The sequence below is a fragment of the Lathamus discolor genome, chromosome 2 (assembly GCF_037157495.1).
Source record: "Lathamus discolor isolate bLatDis1 chromosome 2, bLatDis1.hap1, whole genome shotgun sequence".
Lineage (NCBI taxonomy): Eukaryota > Metazoa > Chordata > Aves > Psittaciformes > Psittacidae > Lathamus > Lathamus discolor.
The window spans coordinates 31,813,731-31,840,771 of record NC_088885.1 but is presented as its reverse complement, the minus strand read 5'-3'; the positions used below and the strand labels follow the sequence as shown (position 1 = coordinate 31,840,771).

General features: G+C 39.7%; 1 protein-coding gene across 1 annotated transcript in view; it reads right to left on the bottom strand.

Annotated features, from left to right (window-relative positions):
* DNAH11 (dynein axonemal heavy chain 11) overlaps positions 1 to 22,507 on the bottom strand; it is a 76,572-nt gene extending 54,065 nt beyond the window's left edge. Inside the window, 12 exon segments of the mRNA XM_065669111.1 lie at positions 8,146 to 8,276; positions 9,148 to 9,233; positions 9,236 to 9,279; positions 16,902 to 16,909; positions 17,016 to 17,159; positions 18,266 to 18,281; positions 18,283 to 18,391; positions 18,954 to 19,086; positions 19,745 to 19,822; positions 20,716 to 20,910; positions 21,560 to 21,716; positions 22,482 to 22,507. Coding sequence (XP_065525183.1) covers positions 8,146 to 8,276; positions 9,148 to 9,233; positions 9,236 to 9,279; positions 16,902 to 16,909; positions 17,016 to 17,159; positions 18,266 to 18,281; positions 18,283 to 18,391; positions 18,954 to 19,086; positions 19,745 to 19,822; positions 20,716 to 20,910; positions 21,560 to 21,716; positions 22,482 to 22,507 — 1,127 coding nt within the window.
* Positions 22,508 to 27,041: the final 4,534 nt, after the last annotated feature.

Genomic DNA, 27,041 nt, shown 5'->3' with positions numbered 1-27,041 from the left:
GTATCACTTGAAAATAACCCAAAAACCAATCTTTTCATTCTCTTTATGTGTCACACCCCTGAAAAAACATTGATGAGAACCTTCTTAAACAAAGGGATAATGTTTCTATTCTGGTTTCAGATCTAATAAAGAGGTAGTAACATGCTCAGCAAAACCAATACTGGAAGCCAATTCTCTTTGTTTGACTTCACTGTAGAACATTGCCAGCTCTTTTTTTTTTTTTTTTTTTAATGGATCCATTGTGAAATCAACATAAAAGGTGCAGAAAAAATGCACAGGATTTAACTTCAGGTACACTTTTCCAGGACTGCTAAATTGTAAGGCTGAGAAACTTTGTCACTTTGTTTGCTGAACTGCTGAACTACTCTCAGTCTTTAGACTTCAGAGAGAAGATAAGGGCTTACCAACATTTTCAAGCAAGACTAGCAATGCTCGAGAAGGCTTCTGTCTGCAATCCTGATGATTATCACATCAACCTCTACATCAGCAGAACAAAATCTACAGTCCGTATGAAAGATCCATACGATTATCTTTGTAATTTAAGCTCTTTTTTAATCCTCTTGGAAACTTTTACATTAGACTGCTTTGTCAACAGTGCCTTCTCTTCTATAGCTCCTGCCGGAATATGTGCGAAGTGAAAAACAATGACACTGAAATCCTAGTCCAACGCAATAAGAAGAAAATGTTCTGTGTTAAATTATCTTACACTACAAATAATAGACACTGCTTTAACAAAACTGAGCTCTGCCAGCACAGGCCTCTGTCTCTTTCTGGAAATCACTGGTATTACAAATGACCAGAATGACTGTATATGTTGAAGAAAGATTACAAAAAATGACAAGGGGCAACAATGAAGTCTGTACCTCACTTATTCAGCAAAATCTTTATTTCAACTTCTGAAAACTGGCTGGTTTTCTTCCATGCAGGAAAACAAAGCAAATGTAGTTAATCAGATTTCAAAACAGAAATTGAGATTTTGGGGCAATGACGGACACTAAGATGTTGCCTGACATGAAAAAAATAATTACACTGAACTGAAACAAGGCAAGACTACATATGAAAAAATCTATAGAAAAATAAAATAAAAAAATTAAAACTAAGCTAAATCTATGATGACACTTAGAAGTCTGGGCTGGTTTAGGTTTTTAAAAACACAAGTTTAGGCATCAAAATAACCAAGTCTGCAATGCAGTGGTATAATTAAGTATATGCTTAAGGTATTACTTATCATTTTCTGAATTAATGTAATTTTATAAGCATATTCCCTTTCTTGGAAAGGAAACTTATTTTCTTTTTTAATAATCAAACATACATATGTTTAATCTGTTCATTTTAGTTCATGTTTTTGCTGTGTTTTGTTTGCTGCAAAATGAGTATTGTAAGTGAAGAGTTTTTGAAGGGCATTTTTGTGGTTCTCCCCAGTTAATTCATCCTTAACATTGGCACCAACACACATTAATTCCAGAAGAAACTATATATGCACTGGTACTATATCATCCATGACATTATTTTGTCCTCCTTGTGCCATATTTGATACAGTGAGCAATACTGAGAGGTACTACAATTCAAATTTAAAGAAACAAGAAACGTACATAGTAAAACTTAACAGAGAACATTAAGGCAAAGGAACATATCAGATTAGGACTGACATTTTAAAAATAAGAGAAACACCACAACTTCTATCACATAGTATTTTGTTCTACTTTTTTGTTGAAGATATTGCATTCTCACAAAACATTCTGATGATGATTGAGATTTTTTTTTTTTTTAAATGGAACAGGCTCCAAACTTGGATGAGTACAACATGGTCAAAGAAAGTTCAAATAAATTTGAGAATGCACACCACCATCAGAGTTAAGAGCAGAGAAAATTAACAGCAAAGATCACAACAGAGTATGAGGTGGCATGCCTTGATTTGCAGCATCGTCCAATAGATACTGTTTCTGGCTGTCCAGGTGACACAGCTCCAGGTGAATTAAAAAGGAGGCCACTTGAAAAAAAGAAAGAAAAAAGAAAAAGAGATATTAAATTGAGGCTTTCAGTAGCTGTTACTTTGAGTTCCAATTGCCCAAACTTGAAGACAGTCTTGCTTCATTAAAAGTTACTGTACAACTGAAGTAGACCAAACAGGTACCATCTTTAAAAAAACTCCAAAAGGATAACTCATAAATAATGCAGCCATTCCCTGCTTAAATCAACAAATCCTCCCCAGAACTTCATAGTATAATGAGTTCTCTTTCTTTCCATGCATTTGCAACAAGTTTTACTATATTTTAGAATTCTCAAATTATCATTTAAAATTCCTAACAAGTCAAATTTTTTTCCTAATTTAATCTGTTTGTAAAATGAGGATTTTTAATTTTTGGTTTGGTTTTGTTTCTTTTGAAACAATTAAAAAAAAAAAAAAGAAGCATCAACAGTTTTAAACAGTAGGGTCTTTTAGGATTTGAAGCTTGAAATATTTGTGAGAAGACAAAAAGATTCCTTGCTGGAATAGCATACAGCTCTAGGAAGAAAACAGAAGAACACTGAGACACTAACTTTGTATGTCACTGAATTAGACATGATTGATTTCTCTGAGCTAGAGATGCTACAGATTTGAGCACTCACTTCCTTTTCTCCTCTTTACATCTTGCTCCTTAACAAGATATACAGCTGACACCTAGTGTCATTCCTTCATGAGATAAAGTATGACCTAGTGAAATAGTTTATACAATTCAACTGCAAAATATGCAAGAACACAGTACAGTTTATTGCCTCACCTTGGTCACAGTTATAGTCAGATTGCAACGCACATGCTAGTGAAAAGAAACTTTCTATAAAAAAGAAAAATTAAGGGCATGGGTAAAATCCTTGAACACCTAGTGAAGAATCAGAGAACTGAGTAGGTATGTTTAGCATCCTCATAGCACTGAAGTATGGCTGCTTTTGTGTGTGGAGTGCCTGCCCATCTGTCTGTGCACCTCCTTTTTATGATATACAGACAGATAACTTTGTATATTTAGCTTGCATTTAAATGCCCAATTCATTATTTGCTTTACTCACCAGATCATTCACAATGAATTCTTTGTCTCTCACATTTTCTTCACGTCACGTAAAAATGACACGCTTGTATGTGAACAAGAATCTAACGTGCAATTATAATAATAATGAAATATTTACACAAGATAAAGATCCTCCTGTAACAGAATCAAACACTAATCAGTTGATTTTAAACCAAAACCTTTATTTTCCACAGACTCTGTTGAAAGGATACTAGCATATTTTGTCTGCCAAAAAATTAAATTTTCCTTTGGAGAGTAAGAAGGGAATTACCTTAATTACCCAATTCAATTATCCTCCAGTGACCATCTGTGGTTTTCTTCTCATGGCAGAGAGAAAGCATTCATTTGAACCAGCATCATAAAGTTTCTGTGGATTTTGTCTGCTGTTTCTACAGGGTGATGACAAGATAAAAGGTGGTATAGGCTAAGTACCTGGAAAGCTGTAATTTAGGGAATAAATTTCTGTATCTCAAGACACCCCTGTTCTCATCAGGTCAACCAGTGGGGTCAACATAGATCAGCTCCATCAGGAGTAGCTGAAGGATACTTTCCTTTGAAGACTCTTGATAGCTCCTTGTCTTTGTGCTTCTCTTTTCTAAAACTGTTTATAGCCTCCAGGGAGAGAATGCTTTTCCGTTTAAGGAATTCACTTTGAAGCTTTCTGTTCCTATGTGGAACAGGGATCCTATCATGGACCGCAATATGGAAAGTAAGCAGATAGAAAGTGAAAGTAAGCTGGAGTACAAGACAGAAATATAGAATCTCAACACATTTGCAATTGGATGGTCATAAATTTGGAGAAAAAAAAAAAAAGCCATGGCTGCACTTATCCTGCTTTTCTACCACAGAAGGAAAAAAATCTTTTGCAGAAACTATGTACATATGAAATGTTTGTATTAGTTACCCTAAAAATCTTGAAGATTTTTTCTTTCTTTAGTTCAATACATACATACCTGTACTTTCAAACCCTACATTAGGATGATTCTTAACCTTATCTAAGCTTTAAATAATGTCCACAATTATAATCAATTACTCTTGTTTCAGTTTTTTGTGTTGCTTTTTTTCTAATACTCCATTATTACAATACAAAAAGAAAAAGTATTTTACTAAACCCCACTGTACATAAATATTTATGCAAATTTCTTCTCTGTGGCAGTATTTCAGACTTAGTAGTATCGAAGACCCCAGACTTAGTGTACCAATATTAGTTTGCACCAAAATCTGCCTCCACCAAGTAACATTCTGAAATCTGCTGTTCTAGAAGCAGAACGGGTGAGTCATATGCCTAGAAGGAATGCTAAATAAAACCCAACACAACAAGCTAAGCCTACCTACTCTAGCAGATGCCTCAAAAAAGTTATGTGGACACAGATGAGATGGGAGCTGGCAGAAAATGATGCAGAAGTGATATGGTCTGTAATAAAAATATTTTAACCTCTAAACTATGGAAAAAACATGGCAATTTAGTGAATAACTATACTTCAACGAGTGCAGCTCTTAAGCTCTTCCTTTTGAACTGAGGCTTAAATTTCTCAATTGTATAATTGGATGTAAAAGTCTCTTTCCATTTAAAGAAAAAAAAAAAATCCAAAAATTTGATTGTTCCAAACAGTTGCTTGGAATTGTAGCTTAAAACACATGAAGGCATTTCAGTGTATCACTTGAATACATTTTATAGGAGGAAGCATTGGTACACACAGACAAAAATAACAGAAAGGGCAGTCATTTTGAGCTAGATGTGACAGTACAAAATCATTCCATCACAGCGCACCAAAAAAAAAATATTGTAAACGCAACAGAAAGCGAACAAAATATATTTGTTTCTGAGGTGTCACACAGTTCTTTGCATCTGTGATTAGTGGAGGGACTTCCTAGCAGAGCATTTAGCAAGAGAGACTTGGCTGAAGAGCAGTGGACAGCAGGAAGAGCTGCGGAGTTGACTTCTTTGTTCATCTCTTAATGTTTCTTAGAAGGAGCAGTTGATGTTTTACAGCACCGACTTAAAATCTGAAGGACTATTACTAACATTTCACAGTAAAACCTTAAAGGTTCATAAATTTGTAAATTTTATGCCACAGGAGAATTGACATGTGTGATACACTTGCAGAGAAAACCCCTGTGATGCTGACCTCACCTATTTTAAGAGTTTTTCTGCAAGAATAATACGTAACTTTTGCAGCCTAAGAGTTTTTGTTAGCGTAGGAACGAACACATAACCACCAGAATGGTTATATGAGGTGCTTTATTGCAGCGCTGGGAAACCAGGGGTACACACCCAAATCTGGTTCCAACCTTGTCACATCGCGTCCGCAATTTATATCCTAAAAGTTCCACAATAAATACATATTCAACATAGGTTACAACATTTAATACATATGCATTAAGGATTGCCACATCAGTCTATTACGTCAGCCTCTTCTACGCTTGCGCAGCCCCCTCTGGTGGTCGCCTGGTGGTCGTTCCGGTGAAGTAAGAGTCTTCCTCAGATGGAACTAAGAAGTCTTCCTCAGGTTGTCCTCTTCACCTTTCCCTTACTTGAGCATATTCCAGTCCTTGTGTGGACGCTAGCATTTTCTTATCTTCCTTTGACTGCCTCTGGCATGCTCTTCTGGCTATCTTATGCACAGGTTCTACTTGGGTATATTCTCCAGTACATATTTTTCTAAATCCACCCATATACCTTTCACCATATATGGTTATGTTAGGTTTTTACTAAGACTACCATTGCAACACTGGTTACAGAACTGCCGTGATACAAAACTACAAAGATATAACATTTTCTAATATACAAAACCTCACTATTGATTTATAAATTTCTCAAACATAATAATTTCTAGTATTTTATATAATTGTTTTTATTATACAAAATTCTGCTCTTTTCATCAGCTTTTGTTTGCAATGGAAAGTGTTCTGTTTTTTGCTTTAGTGTGTTGGTCATGGATCCTGCTGCAATGGCAATCATTAGCTAAAAAATCCCTCTCTAATCAGAGGAATACTTGAAAAATTTTTAAGGCTGATTCCCCATTAAAACAGCTATGACAGTTTACAACAGCTCATGACCTCACTCTGACGCACAGCAAATTTCTTTTCTCCTAATCTCACCATTCATTTTAAGGGGAAAAAAAAGGCGATTAAGTTCTATTAATGCAGGATTTAATGTTAATGTGAATTTGGAAACACTTCAAAGAATAAACCCATGTACTAACTAGACTGAAAGTGGGATTTTTTTATCTGACCTGAATACAAAAAGAAAGAAATCAACATGAGAATGGAAAGAAAAAAATAGCATAAAAACTTATTCAATGGAGATTTGTTGGTTTACACTTACATTTTTAAGCCTAGTGACAATTTGATCTATTAGCAGCAATGTAGACTGGCTATAAAATTTAAAAAGTTGATCATGAAAGTAGTTAAATTAATCATTAAGCAAACTTAAATACTTCTAAAGATTTTATCTGAAGAGTTGTTCAATTTGAGGGATTTTAAAAAACTGAGGAATTATTTTCTGTATCTTCTCCCAAACATATGAAAGAATAAGCCTATTGGCTGGAAACACTGTTTTTTCTACTCTGTCATTTCCAAAGAACATGACTAGTTTGCCTTTTGTTAGGAATAAATCAATAAAATATTTAAGACATGCAGTCTCAGATGTATGAATAAAGATTGCCTGAAATTGAAAAGGAAAAGAAACATCGAACACTTGCACTACACAGTTTAGTTTTAAAAGCAAACAATGATTTCTGTCTCTGGTCTAGGACTGAATTTTAAAAGGCAATGAAACAGGATACACCAATATCTCAAAAATTATTACTAGAACAAAATGTTGTACTGGTTTATTTCTCACACAACATTTGTACTTGAAAATTTATTTTCAATTTCTTCTAGTAGGAAAATTCTGAAATCAGGCTGCAGCTGAAATTCATTGGTTCCATCTCAACATTTAAGAATGCCAATCTCCCCAAAACTGACAGTGAAACAAAGGATGATGCAACAGGTAGATGGTTTAATTTTTTAGTTAGTATTTCCATTTACTTTTACAAGCTTTTCCAGCCTATTTTCTAAATTGCCCTTCTCAGGACAAAGAAGCTGAGTGAATTTTTGGCTGTTCACCAAGGCTATCTCCCTACACATCTAGCCCAAATATTCTATTTCTTAAAACTTCTAAATTCAGATTAAATTTATATAGCTGCGACTCCACTGAAGTTACTTGCTTTCAGCAAGACCTTCCTACGTATGTTCACAGAACAGTAAGTCTTTTTGGAGGATATGAAAACATATGTTAATATGACTCAAAAGATCTTCCCAGTCTGTGATGCAATAACATGCTGCTTCCCATTCTTCAACTCGGACAAGATGCTCCTTTACCTATGGATGATGCAATGTATAAATTTGTTCCTTCACAAAGGCTTAATCTAATTTAAACAGCAGTAAACCCAAAAGTATGTTTTAGTTTTTAAGAGGCAAGTATGATTAGATATTTCTCAAGAAATCAAGATTTATCTAAGCAAAATGGAAACTACTGAAAAGTAGAGTTTTAGAACTTTTTCTCAAACTTTATGTAGCATCACAACAAAAAAAAAAAATCTCAGTAAAGGGAATGCATTGTAATGCCTTGCTTGTATCTACATTTCTCAGTATAAACCCAGTAAGTGAGATTAAATATACATCTCTCCAGCTCTTCAAAAAATGCTTTAATTTTGGTAGGCTAGAACCTCATTACTTTCTTGTTGCTTGCCAGGGGCTTTAGTATAGAAAAAAAACTACAACAGATAACACTTTCTTAAGTAAACACATCTTCTCTATGCACAGTAAATGACCCTACATCAAGTCTTCACTGTAAGCAGTTAGCTCCCTCCCATCAAGTTGGTTCATTTACAGATGACCTCAGACTGCTAAAGTAGACAGTACTACAGGCCAACATATCAAATGCACAGGCCATTGCTCTGTGCCCCTATCAGTATTAGTGAGTAGAAACCTGCATATACATACAAACACATGCACATATGTATTTACATCTGTTTAAATATGTAGGGAGATATGTGTATATATATATCTCTTTTTCAAGCACAGTGAGATACTGTGGTCATATTCATTAACTTACCTGATATTGAGAGAATGCACCACCAACCCCCAAATACAAGCAAAGACAGAATGCATCTCATAGAACATTTCAAGGCAATCCATTGTTACATTTTCAGGAGTCAGCAAACAGTCCAGCAGAGAACAGAATGTCTGCAATGAATAAATACATGAAGAGAGTGACCTGAGAGTCTTACTCTGTAGGAAGTTGACAGTGACCTCAAGAAGATATTTAAAATTTAAGTAGCGAGACTGCAGCTCCTTGTTGTGCTTTGTTTTTGTCTAGGAGCTCCTTTCACAGGTCAAAGGCATGAAGAGGTGTCCTGGTAAAAGGTAGCAAAATACCTTCATTCGACATTAATTAAAGCAAGATATATGAAGAAGATGACACAGTTCAGGCATGCCTATTACGGCAAACTCTTAACACACATACTCAATAATTAGTTTTCTCCTCTTACATTGACTTTTTAGAAGCAGGCAAACACTCAAAGAGTTTAGAATAACAAGGCATATTAAGTAAATTTAAAATGTCCACATATGGATGTGCAGTATCAGATCATTTATATATGAGGCAGAGCTCAGCTCCATACTTTAATAACGTTTAATAATGTAGGGCCTCATTATCAGAGTATGGAAGTAATTGATGTTAATGAATTTAGTGAGAATTTAATTAGAGAAGTAGAACGCGTGCACAGAGAGATGAAATGGCCAGCCCTAAGTTAAGACATTGCTAACAGAAGCAATACAAGAACTGAGAAGTCTGGGAATTGCGTGCAGTGCCATAAACACACTACATTTCTTCTTGTTACAATGGACAGGTGCGATATGAAACCTTTGAATCCTTGTAAGTCTCCAAAATAAGTGTCCAGGTTTGAAACATAAGAACATCTCAATTTCATTTCACATACATTTCAGATAAAGAGTATTTTTAAGCATTTTTACTCCTGCATAGGACCACCTGCCTAGTGGGTATTTTAGAAATACTGTTTCTTAAAATATAAATAGTTTTAGTCATAATGCATACCTGAACTCTATTCTCAAGAATAGGAGTAACAGTTTCAAATCTTGTTATGAGTTCCTCTAAATAAGGAAGCACACATTTATCAAAGCCTTTTCAGATTGATATCTCCTTGTTTCTTACCAGCTGGCAACATACCTGCAAAAGAAATTGGAAAGAAGCCATTTTTTTTTTATCAAAGAGAAGTTAAAAAAACCACAAAATTTCTTCCTTCTAGCTTTGAAATGCAAACTTTTGTTGACTTCTGAGAATTATTTGTGACTGCCTCTAGTGCAATTCACTAATACTACTGTGCTGGCTCTAAGTCAAATGTAAGTGCCACCAGCCTTGCAATACTTTTATTTGTGCATGCAAAGGTCATCAACCTGCAGCATTTCTAAAAGCTATACGACGGTTGAGCACACTGGCATATGGCTGTAAGCCTTTTTCTTGACTGCATTCTTTATTCCAGGAAGGTCAGGGAGAGAGGACCTAGATGATACTTTGCTTCTGCTTTCACAGGGCGGCACTACCACAAAGCAACTGGGAGCAAGGATACTGCATTTGCTTTATGTTGCTTGACCGGAAATTATCCAAAATATCAGCATGTAAATTGCACACAAGACCAAGGATCATGTGACACCCAAATTCAACACAACCTCCATTGCAGATATCAAAATTACCTCAACCTTAGCAGCAATCTAGCCCTTCCGGGTAACTCCCCCCCCAGTTTATATACTGGGCATGACATGCTGTGGTATGGAATACCCCTTTGGCTAGTTTGAATCAGGTGTCCTGTCTCTGCTTCCTCTCGACCTCCCCTCCTCCCTGGCAGAGCATGAGACTCAGAAAGTCCTTGGTCAGACTAAACATTACCTAGCAGCAACTAAAAACATCAGTGTTATAACGTTGTTCCCAGGCTGAAAGTCAAAACCACAGCACTACGTCAGCTACTAAGAAGGAGGAAAAATGACTGCTACTGCTGAACCCAGGACAGTGTCCACCCCTTATTCCATACCATTCATGTCATGCTCAGATCCCACATTTTTCAATATACCATCTGTCTTATATATATACGCATGAACACACACACACACAAAGAGAGAGATATCATTCCACTAGTCCATGGACTAATCCCTATAAAGCTACTGAATTCATCCAGTCCATGATGACAGGCTCCATCTCTTCTAACAGTCTTTCAGAGCAGGAGAGATGATGTGCAGGGTTGGGCTGTTGCCTGCTGATGACATCACAGAACTCATCTGGTCACTGCTGAGCTCTTCTGGTTTCACCAAAGTGCATTCTTTGCTGGGATGATGATCGGAGGGAAGTCAGGGCCAGTCGCTGGTGACCTGAAGACATCTAGTTGGTGGGCTATAAAAGTGCTACATAGCAGGCAACAGCATATAATTGAGTTCATTGGCTGTTTTCCCCTAAAATCACACTGGACTTCCCGTCTTCCTGCATTACTCACCAGGTATATCCAGGTCCCTGAGCAAAAGCAATCCCATGAGTGGGTTTGCCTTTACTTGGAGCAGGAATAACCCAGACTGTCTTCCCCAGCAAATTATTTATGTGCACCACAGGAACTTTGTCCCCCTCTACAGTATGTAAAAGTTCTGACTGGGCTGGGCCAGCCCTGTTGGCAGATCCTCTGGCGTTGCCCAATCAGGTGACTTTTGATAAATGTGTATCCCAGTGTTGGAAAGTCCCACCACACATTGCTCTCAGTGTAGTTTTTAACAGCCCATTGTACTGTTCAATTTTCCCAGAGGCTGGTGCATGGTATGGGATGTGATATACCCAGTCAATGCCATGTTCTTTGGCCCAAGTGTCTATAAGGTTGTTCCGGAAATGAGTCCCATTTGACTCAATTCTCTCTGGGATGCTGTGTTGCCACAAAATTTGTTTCTCAAAGCCCATGATAGTGTTCCAGGCAGTGGCATGGGGCACAGAGTATATTTCCAGCCATCCGGTGGTTACTTCCACCATGGTAAGCACATAGCGCTTGCCTTGGTGGGTTGCTGGGAGTGTCATGTAGTCAATCTGCCAGGACTCCCCATATTTCTACTTCAGCCATCGTCCTCCATACCAAGGAGGCTTTAGCCATTTGGCTTGCTTAATTGCAGTACATGTTTCACAGTTGTGAATAACCTGGGCAATAGTGTCCATTGTTAAGTCCACCCCTCGATCACAAGCCCATCTGTATGTTGCATCTCTGCCCTGATGGCCTGAAGTGCCAAGGGCCCACTGGGCCAAAAATAATTCACCCTTATGTTGCCAATCTAAGTCCATCTGAGCCACTTCAATCTTAGCAGCTTTATCCACTTGTTGGTTGTTCTGGTGTTCCTCAGTGGCCCAACTCTTGGGTATATGAGCATCTACGTGCACACCTTCACCACCAGGTTCTGCACCAGGGCAGCAGTGTCTTTCCACAGTGCAGCAGCCCAGATGGGTTTACCTCTGCATTGCCAGTTGCTCTGCTTCCATTGCTGCAACCACCCCCACAGGGCATTTGCCACCATCCATGAGTCAGTATAGAGATGAAGTACTGGCCACTTTTCTCATTCAGTAATGTCCAAGGCCAGCTGGATGGCTTCCACCTCAGCAAACTGACTCGAGTCACCCTCTCCTTCAGCAGTTTCTGCAACTTGTCATAGGGGACTCCATGCAGTTGCCTTCCATCTCCAACGCTTTCCCACAATACAGCAGAACCCATCAGTAAACAAGGTATATTGCTTTTCACTTTCTGACAGTTTATTATATGGTGGGGCCTCTTCAGCACACATCACCTCCTCCTCTGGCAACATTCCAAAAATCTCTTCACTCTGGCCAGTCCATGATGACTTTTAGAATTCCTGGATGACTGCGATTTCCTATTTGAACTTGTTGTGTAATTAGTGCAGCCCACTTACTCCGTGTAGGATCAGTTGCATGATGTGTAGAGGAGACCCTGCCTTTGAACATCCAGCCCAGCATGGGCAACCGGGGTGCCCGGAGAAGCTGTGCTTAAAGCCAATCACTTCTGAAGCAGCTCGAACCCCTTCATATGCTGCCAGCATCTCTTTTTCAGTTGGGTATAGCTGGCCTCACATCCTTTGTATCCCTGACTCCAAAAGCTGAGGGGTCAACCTTGAGTCTCCCCATGAGCTTTCTGCCAGACTCCAGGTAGGACCATTCTTCCCAGCTGCAATTTAGAGCACATTTTTTACATATGGCCTGGTCCAAACTGGTCCAAGGGCTACTGCATGAACTATTATCTCCTTTAATTTGCTCAAAGGCTTGTTGTTGCTCAGGGCCCCATTTAAAATCATTCTTCTTCCGGGTCACACAATAGAGAGAGCTTACAATCAAACTGTAATTTGGGATGTGCATTCTCCAGAACCCACAACACCCAAGAAAGCTTGTGTTTCTTTCTTAGTAGTTGGTGGAGACATTGCAGTTATCTTGTTGATCACATCTGTGGGGATCTGTCTACGTCCATCTTGCCATTTTATTCCCAAAAACTGAATCTCCTGTGCAGGTCCCTTGACCTTACTCCCTGTCGTGGTTTAAACCCAACCACAAACCTCTTTTGCTCACTCCCCCCCTTCTTGCCCTCCCCCTGCTCCTGGAGAGACGGAGAGGAGAATCGAAAAGAATGCAACTCCCACGGGCTGAGATAAGAACAGTTTAGTAACTAAGGTAGAACACAAATCACTACTGCTACCACCAATAATAATAATAATGATAAAGGAAATAACAAGGGAAGAGAATACAACACCTTAGCACCAGCCAACAGATAACTCGCCCCACTCCCCCCAGCCAAGCACTGACCGATACCTCGTCCAACCCTCCAGTCCCTCTAGCCCTTCCGGGTAACTCCCCGTTACATCCTGGGCATGACGTGCTGTGGTATGGAATACCTCTTTGGTCAGTTTGGGTCAGGTGTCCTGTCTCTGCTTCCTCCCAGCCTCCCCTCCTCCCTGGCAGAGCATGAGGCTCAGAAAGTCCTTGGCCAGACCAAACATTCGAGCAGCAACCGAAAACATTGGCGTTATCAGCACTGTTCCCAGGCCAAAAGATCAAAACACAGCACTGTACTAGCTCCTAAGAAGGAGAAAACTGACTGCTGCTGCTCAAACCAGGACACTCCCTTTTATGGCAAAACCAGCTTTCAGCAGGATTTGGATTATTTTCCTCCCTTTCTCAAAAACTTCTTCTGCTGTATCACCCCACATGATAATGTCATCAATGTATTGCAGGTGTTCTGGAGCTTGCCCCTGTTCCAGTACAGTCTGGATCAGTCCAAGGCAGATGGTAGGGCTGTGTTTCCACCCCTGGGGCAGTTGGTTCCAAGTGCACTGGACGCCCCTTCAAGTAAAAGCGAACTGTGGACTGCACTCTGCTGCCAAAGGAATTGAGAAAATGCATTGGCAATATCAGTTGTGCCATACTACTTGGCTGCCTTTGACTCCAGTTCATATTGAAGTCCTAGCATGTGTGGTATGGCAGCATTCAATGGTGGTGTGACATCATTCAGGCCACAATAGTCTACTGTTAGTCTCCACTCTCCGTTAGACTTTTGCACTGGCCACATGGGGCTATTAAAGGGTGAACAGGTCTTACGGATCACTTCTTGGCTCTCTAGTGGACGGATCAGTTTATGGATGGGTATCAGGGAGTCTCAGCTGGTGTCATACAGTGCACTGTTGTGGTCAAGAATGGCACTTGTTGTTCTTCGACCTTCAGCAACCACACAACACAAGGATCCTCTGAGAGACCAGGCAAGGTGGACAGCTGCTGAATTCTCTCTGTCTCCAAAGTAGCAATACCAAAAGCCCATCGGTACCCTTTTGGGTCTTTGAAGTACCCTCTCCTGAGGTAGTCTATGCCGAGGATGCATGGAGCCTCTGGACCAGTCACAATGGGGTGCTTTTGCCACTTCCTCCCAGTCAGGCTGATTTCAGCCTCAGGTACAGTCAACTCTTGGGATCCTTCTGTCACTCCAGAAATATAAACGGGTTCCGCCCCTTGACAGCTTGATGGCATCAGGGTACATTGTGCACTGGTATCTACTAGAGCCTTATACTTCTGTGGGACTGATGTGCCAGGCCACCTGATCCACACAGTCCAGAAAATCTGATTGTCCCTTACCTCCACCTGGCTAGGTGCAGGGCCCCTCTAATAGTGATCACAATATTGGTCACTTACGTCTTGTAGACAGGGATTAGTCTTCTTTATCACAGGAGCTGGAGTAAAATCAGCTCTTCCACTCCATCTGAGAACCTGCTCACCAGAGGCTGAAGTCGCAGCTTTCATGGGATGATCATCCTTGACCTTTGTTCTCCTCGTCAATTCACACACCTGTTCCTCCAGAGCTGAGGTAGGCTTTCCATCACACTTTCTCATGTCTTCTCAGTGATCCCACAGATAAAACCTTAGGGCGGCATGTGGCGTATACCTTCTATATCTTCTCTCTCGAGCAGTAGGATGCCTTTTGTTAATAGCTGAGACATGGCTTGGTACATGTGGGGAGATGGATAGATCAGATAGGGACAGTTTTTCCACAGCTGAAATGATGGAAAGGGTGAGATTGTCTTTGAATGCTCAGAGTTGACAAATCACTTCATCCACTGTTGGTGGTACTACATCATGCCAAGTTATTGATGCCAGTGACTGGGCATACGATGATGGTGCACTCTGTGTAAGTTTCCACCACATGGGTCTTGTACAGACTTCATATGGATCTAAAGATTCATTCCTGGCATCCTGCCTACAACAGATCATCTCTACAATGGCTGATTCCCTCAGAGACTGGTTGCCTTTCTCTACTGTGGTCCAGTTGGCAGACCGACTCATAACATCATCCTTGTAGGGAAATCTTTCTTTCACAGCTGCCAAGAGCCACCTCCAAAGGCTGAGGGACCATTTCTCTTTTGCAATCACTTTGTAAATTTCCCCTTCCCTAGCAAGTGATCCTAGTTTCTTGGCTTCCCTACCTTATAGTTTGTGAAGGTCAGCCCCATTATCACTGTGGTTGGAGTGTCTGCAGTATCTGTTGTCAGGGCAGGTGCAGCCGCTGTGCTTGGGGTTTGAGTAGCACCAGCAGCTGCACTGTCTGTTGCTGTCGGGGTTTGGGTAGCTGCTGTGCTTGTTGCTGGGGTTGGTGTAGTTGCTGTGCTGGGAGTTGGAGTGTCTGCATTGTCTTTTGTAGTCAGAGTCTGAGTAGCTGCTGTACTTGTCACTGGGGTTGGTGTAGCTGCTGTACTTAGAGTTGAAATAGCTGCATTGTCTGTTTTTTCCTTTGAAGGTGCTGGACAGTGTTGAACAGGGCTCTGTAAGTGTAGACCAAACCCCAACATGTTGCCATGATATGTCTCTCTTTGGTATGACCAGGATGACAACACACCTCATTTAAGTGTTTTACTAGTTTTTTCTGGATTTTGCACTTGTTCAGTGGTGAAGTTCCAAAGCACTGGAGAGGCCCACTGGCCTAGATACTTGTCTATACTATCCCACACACCCTGCCCCTCATGACTGTCCGGCCTCAGGGAAAATCTCTTGCTCCTCCTATACCACCATCGTCTAACCCTAGACAAGACCCAAACACAACTCTGCTTAACTTTTGAGATCAGAAAAAATAGTTGTGGATAAAACACACTCTGTATGTGTGCCAACATGGTGATCCCCATCACAATCAGCAGGCAGGTCTCAAGGGCATCCAAAGACCATTAAAATCCTTCAGAACTCTCAAATGATGCTGTAAATAGTCTGGTGGTGGAGCTGGGGGTGTGAGGGAATGTCTCCTTCATAGGCTGACCACCCAAGGAGGGAAAACAAGATATGTAATTGCTAAGCACTTCCATTATATACCTCCCAAAGTACTGAGGTGATGATCACACTGGGAACACAAGCCAGAGCAGTTTCATGATCAATGAGTCTACTGTATTACAAGTCATTACCATAAAGTACAGTGAAACAAGAACCTTAGCCCAGGCCCCCCAGCTGATAAACACTAAACCAGCAAACACTGACTGTAAGGTACAACATGCTGAAACTCTGAGATCAAGGATGTGTGGTCCCATGGAGTGAGAAGCCCATGATGGATCAGGTTTGCTGCAGGACTTCAGACCCTGCAGGGAACTGATGATGGAGCAGTCTGTTCCCAAGGGACGACACCCCGTGGAAGGCACCTAAAATGCAGCAGCTCAGGAAGAACTGCAGCCTGTGGGAAGGACTGGGAGGAAGTTCAAGGAGGATTGTCTCCTGGGGGAGGGACCCCACACTAGAGCAGGGGAAGAGTGTGAGGGGCCCTCCCGCCCTGAGGAGGAAGGAGCATTAGAGACAATGTGTGAAGAGCTGACCCCCATTCGCTGTCCTGCTGTACTGTTCTCAGAGGAAGGAGGTAGAGAATTCAGGAGTGAAATTGAAGGGAGATGTAGGGGGAAGGTGGTTTAAGATTTGCTTTTATGTCTCATTACCCTACTCTGATTTTGACTGGTAGTAAATGATATTAATTTCCCCAAGTTGAGTCAGTTTTGCCCATTACAGCAGTTGCCGAGTGATCTCCCTGTCTTTATCTGAACCCACAAACCTTTTGTCACGGTTTTCTCTCCCTTGTCCAGCTAAGGAGGGGGAGTGATAGAGCAGCCTGTTAGGCAGATGGCATCCAGCCAGGGTCAGCCCACCACTCCACTACTCCACTGCTCTGATTAAGCAGCATGCATAAGAGGGTAAAATAACTGATGGTGAAATTTTCTCAACTGCATATTTGAGAATATACATGGCTACCAACTAACTCATCCCACTATTATCAGAATAAAAAACTAGAAGGAAGAACTAATAAACCCATTAATTTTCAAGATATATCATAAAACCATTAACTAATATCATGAGATTCTCACCCATTCCACCGCCAGGTCCCTAGTGTTCAGATGAAGAATGCCAGCTCTGGATAATACTGTAGCTGGGGTTGCAGTTCTTCAAAGGCATACCTCAAATAACAGCCACACTGACAGAGTCACAGGGACATGTTCATTGCTTGTAAAGGTCAGAACCTAGAAATCATTAGTAAATTTTTCAGCAAAAGCAAGCTAAGGTACACTGTCTAAAAGAACATGATCAGGGCAATCATATTCCATCCCTGCAAAGGAGCGACACAATGCATATTATACACTATTTCTCAAACTTAGCTAAAAACTTTATTCAAACTTTGCTATAGTTTTTTGTTGGTTTGTTTGGAGGTTTTTTTTGTTACTTCAGAAACACAGAGGAAGACAAATTCAAGAGGTTTTACTTGATCTTGTATGAGTTTTTCCACAATTTAATTCAAAGGATGACTAGCCTGCTTCACCAATGTGAGGTCTCCTGAAAGCTGCTAAAAGCAGGGGAGGTAAAGTCCCTCATTGTCAATGGAAAGAAACAGAAAACTATTCAGAGCAGGAACCTAAACTTAGGTGCTCTGGAATGTCCCTTGGAAAAGCCACTTTCTACCCATTAGCTAAAGTTAGGGTATGTGGCTAGCCCCAGATAGACACCTTGATGAGTAACCAAAGACCGTGTCACTAAATAAGCTTTCCTATCTTAAAAAACATAAATGTAAGAGAACGAGTTAACTACAATCACCTTCCTAAAGTTACATTCAGATTTTAGATTTATATTTCATTACATTACAGCATTTCAGACATCCAACCAAACTAATTTAGCTGAATAATGACTAAGAAGGGAATAAGAAATCTGAATATTACTGCTAGTTCTTAAATTGACTCATTTAATTTCCTAACACCAGCCTTCCTTAGGACAATGATGTGAGGACTTCACCAATGGAAACTTATATCTGTTTTACTGTGAGTCTTTCCGAATACCAGTTTCAAGAATTACATGGTGGACATCTTGATTTACATCAACTTATACACTAGGAGGCACAATCACCCTTACAGTATACTTACGCTATTATAAGACCTTTCTGTTGTACAAAATAAGCAAGGCACTGTGTATTAAACAGATGCTAAAATATTAGTAAGCAATAATAATAAAGTGAAAAACAATTTATAAGAACAGAAGAAAAAAAGGAATGCATACTGCAAACTATTCACAGGAAAAAAAAAAAAAGAGGAAAATGTAAAAACAGGTAGAGTGGAAGCCATTGTCCTTAACTTCTCACCTTGTTACCATCCATAAGTGTTGTGTGACTCAGCCCACATAGGATCTATACACCCATATAAAACTGACCATTTAGGCACCTCATAGCTAATATTAGTTTGCTCTCTTAGAAGAGATGACAGGAGACCTGCAAACTATATTTCAACAGAAGAGCACCACTTTAGTGCTTAAATAACAACACTGCACTGCAGTTTAAACTTCAGAATAATCACTGAAAAAGAAGCTTTTGTAGCATCAAACCCATGTTTTTTTCCTTTGCTTGCTTATTAGGTCACTATTCAAAGTAAAATGAAAAAAATGTTTTCAGTGAACACTTGATACAGCAAAATGGCTGCATTTTATGTAATAATGACCTATTTCTGTTTTGATTACAGGAGAGTATGGCATTAGTCTTAATGATATGGGTGAGAAAGGGGAGGTTTCAAGGGTCTGGGGAGAAAATAACTCCCCCTTTAATGCAGCTGAATCAGCACTCTTCAGGCTAGTATTTTTCTGCCTACTAGCATCTTGCCCTGCCTTCCCATCCAGTTGTTCCACAACCACCAGTGTTATGCACCCACATCTCATTGCATCAGAACACAGAAAAAACAGAAGAATTCAGTACACCACCTTCTCTGAACCCTAGCATTGTCCATTTCTGATGGAGAATGGCCCCAGGAACAGGTCAAATAAAAAGGTTTGCTATTTGCCATCTTTCTATTCTTGGGTTGCATGGTGTATCAAACCAAACAGTTCATCAGCTGATGGAACTTTTGGGTTAAGGTCATTCTGCACAAGTTTTTCGTTCATGTTCATGTATGTGTGATGAAGAATTTTCAGCATCTGAAGCAGAGGAACAGGCTGCACATTAGTGACTTAATTTTGATACAACAGGAATCTTTCTTGACTTTCTTCTGAGCTGTGTCTCTGATTGAAAATCTCTGGCCTTAGTCAACTCTTCACCTTGATTCATTCACGCCTCTGTCCTAGCTTAGTCCCATATTTCCATTAAGACTAAGGGGTTCCCATTCTGATATGGCTGTACTCTGCAGTTGATTCCAATAGGAAGTGTTAAATGGAGAATAAAATCCATGCAGCTGCCAAAATTTAGCAGCAGAAATAGGCAAGCATTATCTATTAGAAGTATTTGTCTAGTGTTTTGGCAATACATTCCACTATTTCTGTCTAGAAACCTAATTAAACTATCTAGATGTTTCTTTCAGAAAAAAGTATTACTTAGCTTATCTGTCAAATTGAATGCTCATTACTTGGTGCCACGATTATTTTTCCTCTGGGACATGCTAACACCACAACATGTAGAATTTACTTGCAATGTTTGAGCTTTGCCACTTCGCATCATGTGGTTGATTGGGTGGCCTGAACAGGCTGCTACTACACTGCAGTCGAAGTCAAGAGCAGCACACAGAACATTTTCTGCAAGAGCCATGGCAATTTCTTCACACTGTAAGATAGAACACACACTGCATAGGTAGGCAGGTACCTCACTCTTTCTAGTCCCTGTATTTCCAAAAACACACACAGAGCAACACACTGCCAGTAGCTCCTCCAGCTGAACAGCCTACCACACAGAAGGGATATACAGTGAGTGCTATTCCTCTCCTGTTGTCTTTCTGATTAGAGACATAATTATTCACAAAAATTACCTTCCCCTCCACTTTCCTATTCCCTTTAACAGGAAAAAATGAACTTACACGTTCTTTGGCAGATTGGCCTCTGCTCAGCTGATGTTGCATCAAGCAACATTGTCTCTCAGAAAATAGGAAGAGAATTGGCTTAAGAAATGCAATTACCTCAACAACAACAAATCCTATTCTGCTAGACAGCCATACAGTCCTGTAGGATTGTGCCAACCCAGGGATAGAGGACAATCATCACAATTTTGCCATCAATTTAGCAGAGAGAATTCCACCCTTAGAACATTTGTGCAACTATATTTGGTAAAATATAGTATCAGTTCACTAAAGGAATACACTTTTTCAAATAAGTAGTACTGCAAGCCACAGAATGAAAATAGCTTGTCTGCTTATGGATTTCTGTCTTGGTGAAGAGCATACACACTGCGTTTTCTAAAGCTTACATTCTAAATCCACACCTTATTTATATATGTTTGCTCCCTTACTCTCTTTTTCTTTATAAATGATCACTAACATTTAATTTGCTATGGAGTACAAATGCTTGGTACTGTATGCAAACATGCTTGTCACTGTAAATAGATTTTTTGAACAGGATATATATTTCCTTACAGGCATATATATTTCCTTACAGGCATATATATCATAATGTCGAGCATTACTGCCATGAGAAGATGCCTTTGAAATACCGAGACACTGAAGACACCTTACCAATACTGTAACATACTCAAAAATAACCTTCATGTCTAATACAACCCTTTTGCAATTATTTTGATTGAAACTCTTAAGGGAAGTAATTAAAGGCAGTGAATTCTTTTACTTTGAGCATAAAGCTCTCTTCAGGCTGCAAATAAAGCTCCAGGGTAGATTGTTTAACCATCTGTTCAAATTGTAGGTTCTTCTTTCTCAGAACATCCAGAGCTGGAAACAGGTCACTGATCAGGTCCATGAAAATTTGAATATCATGTGGCACTATTTTAGGCAAATTGAAATCTCTTAAGGCTCTCATAAGTACCTGGAAAAGGATGGTAAACCACATGTTGTGAGAGCCTTAAATCCTTCTCTTTTTAGAATTCTGTTTTTATTCAAAGGCAAAATACAAGAAATGGCTCCTACTCTTCGATGATTTCAAGTGAAGATTTTACCTTAAGATTTCTCCTTGTTTTTCCTTTCTGGGGAACTAAAGATCCTGAGTATCTGCAATGAAAGTTAATCTCCACATCTTAGAAATGGTACAGCTTGGCAAATAAGATAAACATATAGCTGATTAGGAAAACAGGAAATTTAGGAATATACTGAGCTTAATGAATAAGGTTTTTGTTTTTTTTTCAAATATTTTGTTGGATTGCTGTCTGGTGGGTTGTTAAAGAGCAAGCTACACAATCTAAGAGCGGCCTGCTACGTGGATTGTCCTGTGTACAAGGAGTTTAAGATATCCAGGTTATTTGCTATGGCACCACAGGACCAGAAGTGTCTTCCTTCACATATGTACTGGAAGCCATGACAAATCTGTCTTGAAACAGTTTTTGTAGGCTAGGATCCTAGTGCCCCAAGGGTATATTGAGATTTAGCATTTTTGCTTGAACGCAACAATTTCCAATGTACTTCACAGGAAAAAGAAACTAAGCACCAATTTCAGTACTGCTAGGCAGAACATCTCTCACCTTGTAAACCATCTGCACACAACAGTTGAAGATGTATACCATGGCACCAAAGGCATGGCCAAAATCTTTGGTGATCTCTATTTTACCTGTGCTGGCTGGTCCTGCAGGAGCACCACTAATTGTTAGGTAGAGAGACTGAGTTAGAGTAATGTAACACCTTAATGTGAGAAAAATTATTATTAGCATTGCAAAGACCATCTACAATGTCAGGAGTTTTTTTCCTCAAGCCTTATGTGTCATGGATGATTTAGTCTGAGTTCACTTTCGCATTATAATTTAATATACTTCTTTCATGTTCATGTAAAATCATGATGTGGTACTAGTTAGGAAATGCTTATTTTAGATAACGAAAACCAACCACATCAACATTTTTTAGCAAGAAGGAACAGCTTATCACTGGTCACACATGACAGGAAACACGAGGCTTTAGTTGCTGCTTTGTCTATTTCAAATACTTGAGCTCCCAGAATTGCTCCCCCAGGACTGCTTTCTGGATCACTGATTTTGACAAGAAATTCCATTCTGAAGCCAAAACATTTCCAGAAACAGGGAAATGTGATGTGACAACAAAAAACATGATTTCTCGGGTAGCTGGTGTGAGACAGAACTATGCTTGTACGTGTTTTAAACTCCATCCTCAAAGTGGGTGGGTGAATTAGTGAGACCTCAAACACTACATATTCTGTATTATTCTTTATAATATACAAAAGCACCTACTGGTGCTGGTTTTGCTGAGACAGATTTAAAGATCCAGAAGGTAATACTCTATGCAAACAAGTTATTTGAGAATTGCAGCCTAAGCCCTAACAGATTTTGAAAATGCTTACAAAAATAAAACCAGCAGACAATTTCACCCAGTTTACTATTTTTCTGTATTATATCATGAAGGATGTATCAATAACAATGTTTTGAATGAAATTACCAAGCATCCTGAAATATCTCTGTCATCTTCCTTTCAACACACCAAAATCTCCACTTCTTTATGGCAGTGAGCTGCCATCTGCAGAGGTCCACATGATCTTTCCTAGACCACTTTTGTACAGTCTGCTACCTAATAGCTTGAGGTAGTGCCTATTAGCTCTTGTTTTATGAGAAGCAGCAAACAAAGATCAATCTTTATGCACCTTCTCAATTACAGGGATAATTTTAGATATCTCTATCAGATTTCCACCCCCTCTTTAAAGTGTCTTTCCAATTCGGTATTTCACTCCATCAGATTTTCTAGGTTGGAAAAGAACACTAAAACTACTTAAAATTTTCGCAAAGGAAGAATACCTACACCAGGACAAAAACATTCAAGAGAATCTGGAGGTAAACAAAGCTGAAGCAAAAATCAAATGACAGAAGGTGCCCTTCTGAAGTGTGACTAAAACCAATGATATTAGAAGTACACTGTTTGGTTTGACACTAACAAACCCAACAGTTTTGGTTTCCTTACACGAATATATGGGTTTAATATTTATGCGCTAGTGGTTGCACACTCTGTTCTTGCCACATAGTTGTGGTTAATGTTTGGCAGTGTCTTTCATCTCAGTTCAGAATAATCACTCAGAAAACCCAGTAATTAAGATGTGACAAAAATGCCCATGAGTTAGCAAATTGAAAGCAAAAGGTGTATTTTTTTTCAGTAGATAGTAATAGCAGTTTATTTACTGCAGGATTAAAATTATTACATATGACACTCATATCTTTTCATGAGACCATTTTCACACTGTCCTTATTTTCACAGTATCAGACAAAAAGATGATGTCCATACCTGCTTCTTCTAGCAATTCCCCAGCTCTGATGCCAAACCTTCTACCAGCTATTTCTACATCAAAACCCAGCAGATCTGTGAATTATTAAGTGGAGTGGGCTGGGTAGTCAAAGCCCCACTGTTCTCTCTGCTTCTCTTCATAGGCCAGTAATGCCTCTGTGATGCAGAGGCTTACTGTTTTGTGTACAGTTTCCTCAAGGTGTTGCAGCCAAAGCTCTACCAAGACTACCTTTTGAAGAAAATAACCCAAACATGCCTAAATTTATTCATGTAATATAAATGGTACATATATATAGTTCTGGACAATATGTATAGTTCTGGACAATCTGATCTAGTTGAAGATATCACTGCTCATTGCAGGGGGGTTGGACCAGATGACCTTTGAATCACCCTTCCAACCCAAACTATTCTATGATTCTATGAATATAGGAAGCTCATCTCACTAATCTTTACAACATATTTTCTTAATATCACCATTATTTACAAACTTGCAGTGAGAGTGGTGGTTTTACTTCTATTTTCTCTCTCCTACTGCTTCTTCAGTAGGATTTAGATCAGAGGAACCCTTTCCAGTTACTGAAATACCTGACACTGTTTTGGTTTAAATGTCCACTTGACTTGAACACACAAGCATACTGTCTTAGAGCTCCAAATATGAAAATCTGAAGGTTTTCTGTTCACACAGAGTAAGCACAGACAATACAGTCTTTCTTGTGTCTTGCTCTCAAACATAGCTGTATCTTGCAGAAACTATCTCTAAGAGACAAGCTGCATATATTTGTCCATGCAGGCTGAGGTCTCCCTGCTGAGACAATCAATCATTAGAACCACATGCAACATTGATTTTATGCAACGTGAATGCTTATCCATTCAGCACTGTTCTGAAAACAGTAAGTTATTGTCTCAGAAGCCACTGATCTGTTCTTTCTGACCTACCACTACCCAGTTAGCACATGTACTGGCTGGTCAATTAGCAAATACGAGGTTCAAAACCAGCTAAAACCCTGTTCAGCTGACAGCAGACACACGAGAGAACTGTAGGTCTGAAATGGTGTGTGCTGAAGTATGACAGAGGAGGGGATCTGAAAGTATAATGGAAGATGAAATAAAAGGACAGAAGAAGAGAGAAGCCTGATAAAGCTAATGCAACCATAGGCTTCATCAGTTCTGTGGCTTTGAGTACTTTTTTTTTCTTCTTCATTGCTCCTACCCACTAAAGTCTTTACACTACTTTAAAAACAAACAAAAAAAAAAAAAAACCCGAAACAAAACAAAAAAGCCCCCTATGTACAAAGGACAGCTAGACAATTTATTAAATTATTGGGGTCATAAAATGTTTTGGAATTCGGGAAATCACAATTGTAAGGGGGTTTTATTATTATTTTTCCTAAGTTTACATTTTTAAAAGCAACACTTCATAGAATCATAGAATAGTTAGGGTTGGAAAGGACCTCAAGATCATCTAGTTCCAAACCCCATGCCATGGGCAGGGACACCTCACACTGAACCATCCAACACAAGGCTCTGTCCAACCTGGCCTTGAACACTGCCAGGGGTGGAGCACTCACAACCTCCCTGGGCAACCGATTCCAGTGCCTCACCACCCTAACAGGAAAGAATTTCCTCTTTATACCCAATCTAAACTTCCCCTGTTTAAGTTTTAACCCATTACCCCTTGTCCTGTCACTACAGTCCCTGACAAAGAGTCCCTCCCCAGCATCCCTATAGGCCCCCTTCAGGTACTGGAAGGCTGCTATGAGGTCTCCACGCAGCCTTCTCTTCTCCAGGCTGAACAGCCCCAACTGAATGGCATCCCTTCCTTCCAGGGTATCAACCAAACCAAACAGCTTGGTGTCATCAGCAAACTTGCTGAGGGCACACTCAATCCCACTGGCCATGTCAGCGACGAAGATGTTAAACAAGACCGGTCCCAACACCGATCCCTGAGGGACACCACTCATTAGTGGTCTCCAGGCAGACATTGAGCCATTGACCACAACTCTTTGTGGACGGCCATCCAGCCAGTTCTTTATCCACTGAGTGGTCCATCCAGCCTAACAGAGCCCATAGACCTTTCAGTTTTACTTATCATCACTATGCATAGAATGCCTGAAATTTGATCAATCCGTGCCAGAACAATAGATCTGATGATCTCATTGACCTGATGTGAGGAATAGTAACGGACTAAGGAAAGGGTTAAGAGTTTTCTTCAAACTATGTATTGATTGTCTTAACTTGGTATAGGGAACAGATATGTTCTTGTTCTTGCTAGTCTTGTGGTTAAATTATAACCCAGAATAGAACAGGTAGCCAAAACACACTGTTTAAAAGCAGGGACCCTTTTCCCTCAAGAAGATGAATGCCTGACAAGAACCTGTTTCAGCTAGTCTCTATAAGACTTGGTGTTGCCAGCTGGGGAAACTGTGATAAGGGTGAAAAGTGCATGGCAAGGAAGACCTCTTACTTCATCCAGAAGACTCCAGCCCAAGACCACCACACAGCAGTGCGCAGGCATTGAGTTGAGGAGAATAGTATTAATGAGTTCTTGGAACAAATTGTAATAATCTCCTCCTATGCTTGTGAAATCTAATGAACAGGTACGTTTGTGTGTAATAAATATCTAACTTGAGTTTTCAGTGTACAAGTTAGGAGGAGCGATCCCCCTCGCACCCAGCACTGCAATAAACATACCTGCTTTATAACTGTGAGTTATAAAGTTCTGTTCCATAAATCAGACCTTTTCCAGTTCTCATTCCTGCAAACCTACCATCCAAATGTCCAAGTAAATGCAAATTGCATGTGACTAAATTGCCAGGCACACACAGCACAGGATTTGTAACACTTCTCAGAATGATGGTTTCATCTCTCCTTCCTGAATATCTTGTTCTAGGGGAGAATGTGTGTGTGTGGGGAAATGTTTACTACCTTCCTTTCACAAAGTGTTCCTATTTGTAAAGTGAATTAATACAGGTGCAATTTTATGATACTGTTGCCCCACAGTTAGATGGAAAACTTACTTGTCTTTTGTAGACAAAACAAAGTACATTGATATGCAAAGAGGCTCACCTGTTTTGGATGTGTTCCTTTTGAAAAGATGTCTAGCAAGTCTACTGAAGAAACAGGAAAAGCTGTTTATTTGGTTTCTGAATAGTCAGTGACAGCTTTTTCACAAAGCCTGAAAAGACAGAGATTTTAACATGTACTTTTAAGCACCTTATACTCAAGAATTTCCTCTCAGGTAAGGAAGAAGGAAGAAAAAAAAAACCAAAACAAATCAGACCAACGGTAAAACAGAACAATACAATCCACTTTTGATTTAAAATAATGATGAATACAACTGTAAGGAACACGGAAGGTGGCAAACCTGACATGTTTGCTTTCTAGAAGCTGAAGGGGAATATGATCTTTTTACTTATTCAGACCAAGGAACCCAAGAGAACAGAATTTTACCAGAAAAGTCCCTGAAAAGGTAAATAAGTTTGGCTAAGCAAAAATTCCCCTTCAACCTTCCAAGGAGTCTAGTCTTAAAAAGTAAGGGAAGAACAAAATTTCTTACTTGACAGGGTAGTTGTTTGCAGATAAATTTAAAAGAAAAAAGAAAAAAAAAAAAGATTTGTGTCAATGTGTCAAGCAGCTGTTGCCAGTCCATGTGAAAGGAAAACAAGGCAAATAATTACCTTGATTTTAGTAATATAGAATGCAAAATCTACTTCTGATACTCTCCCA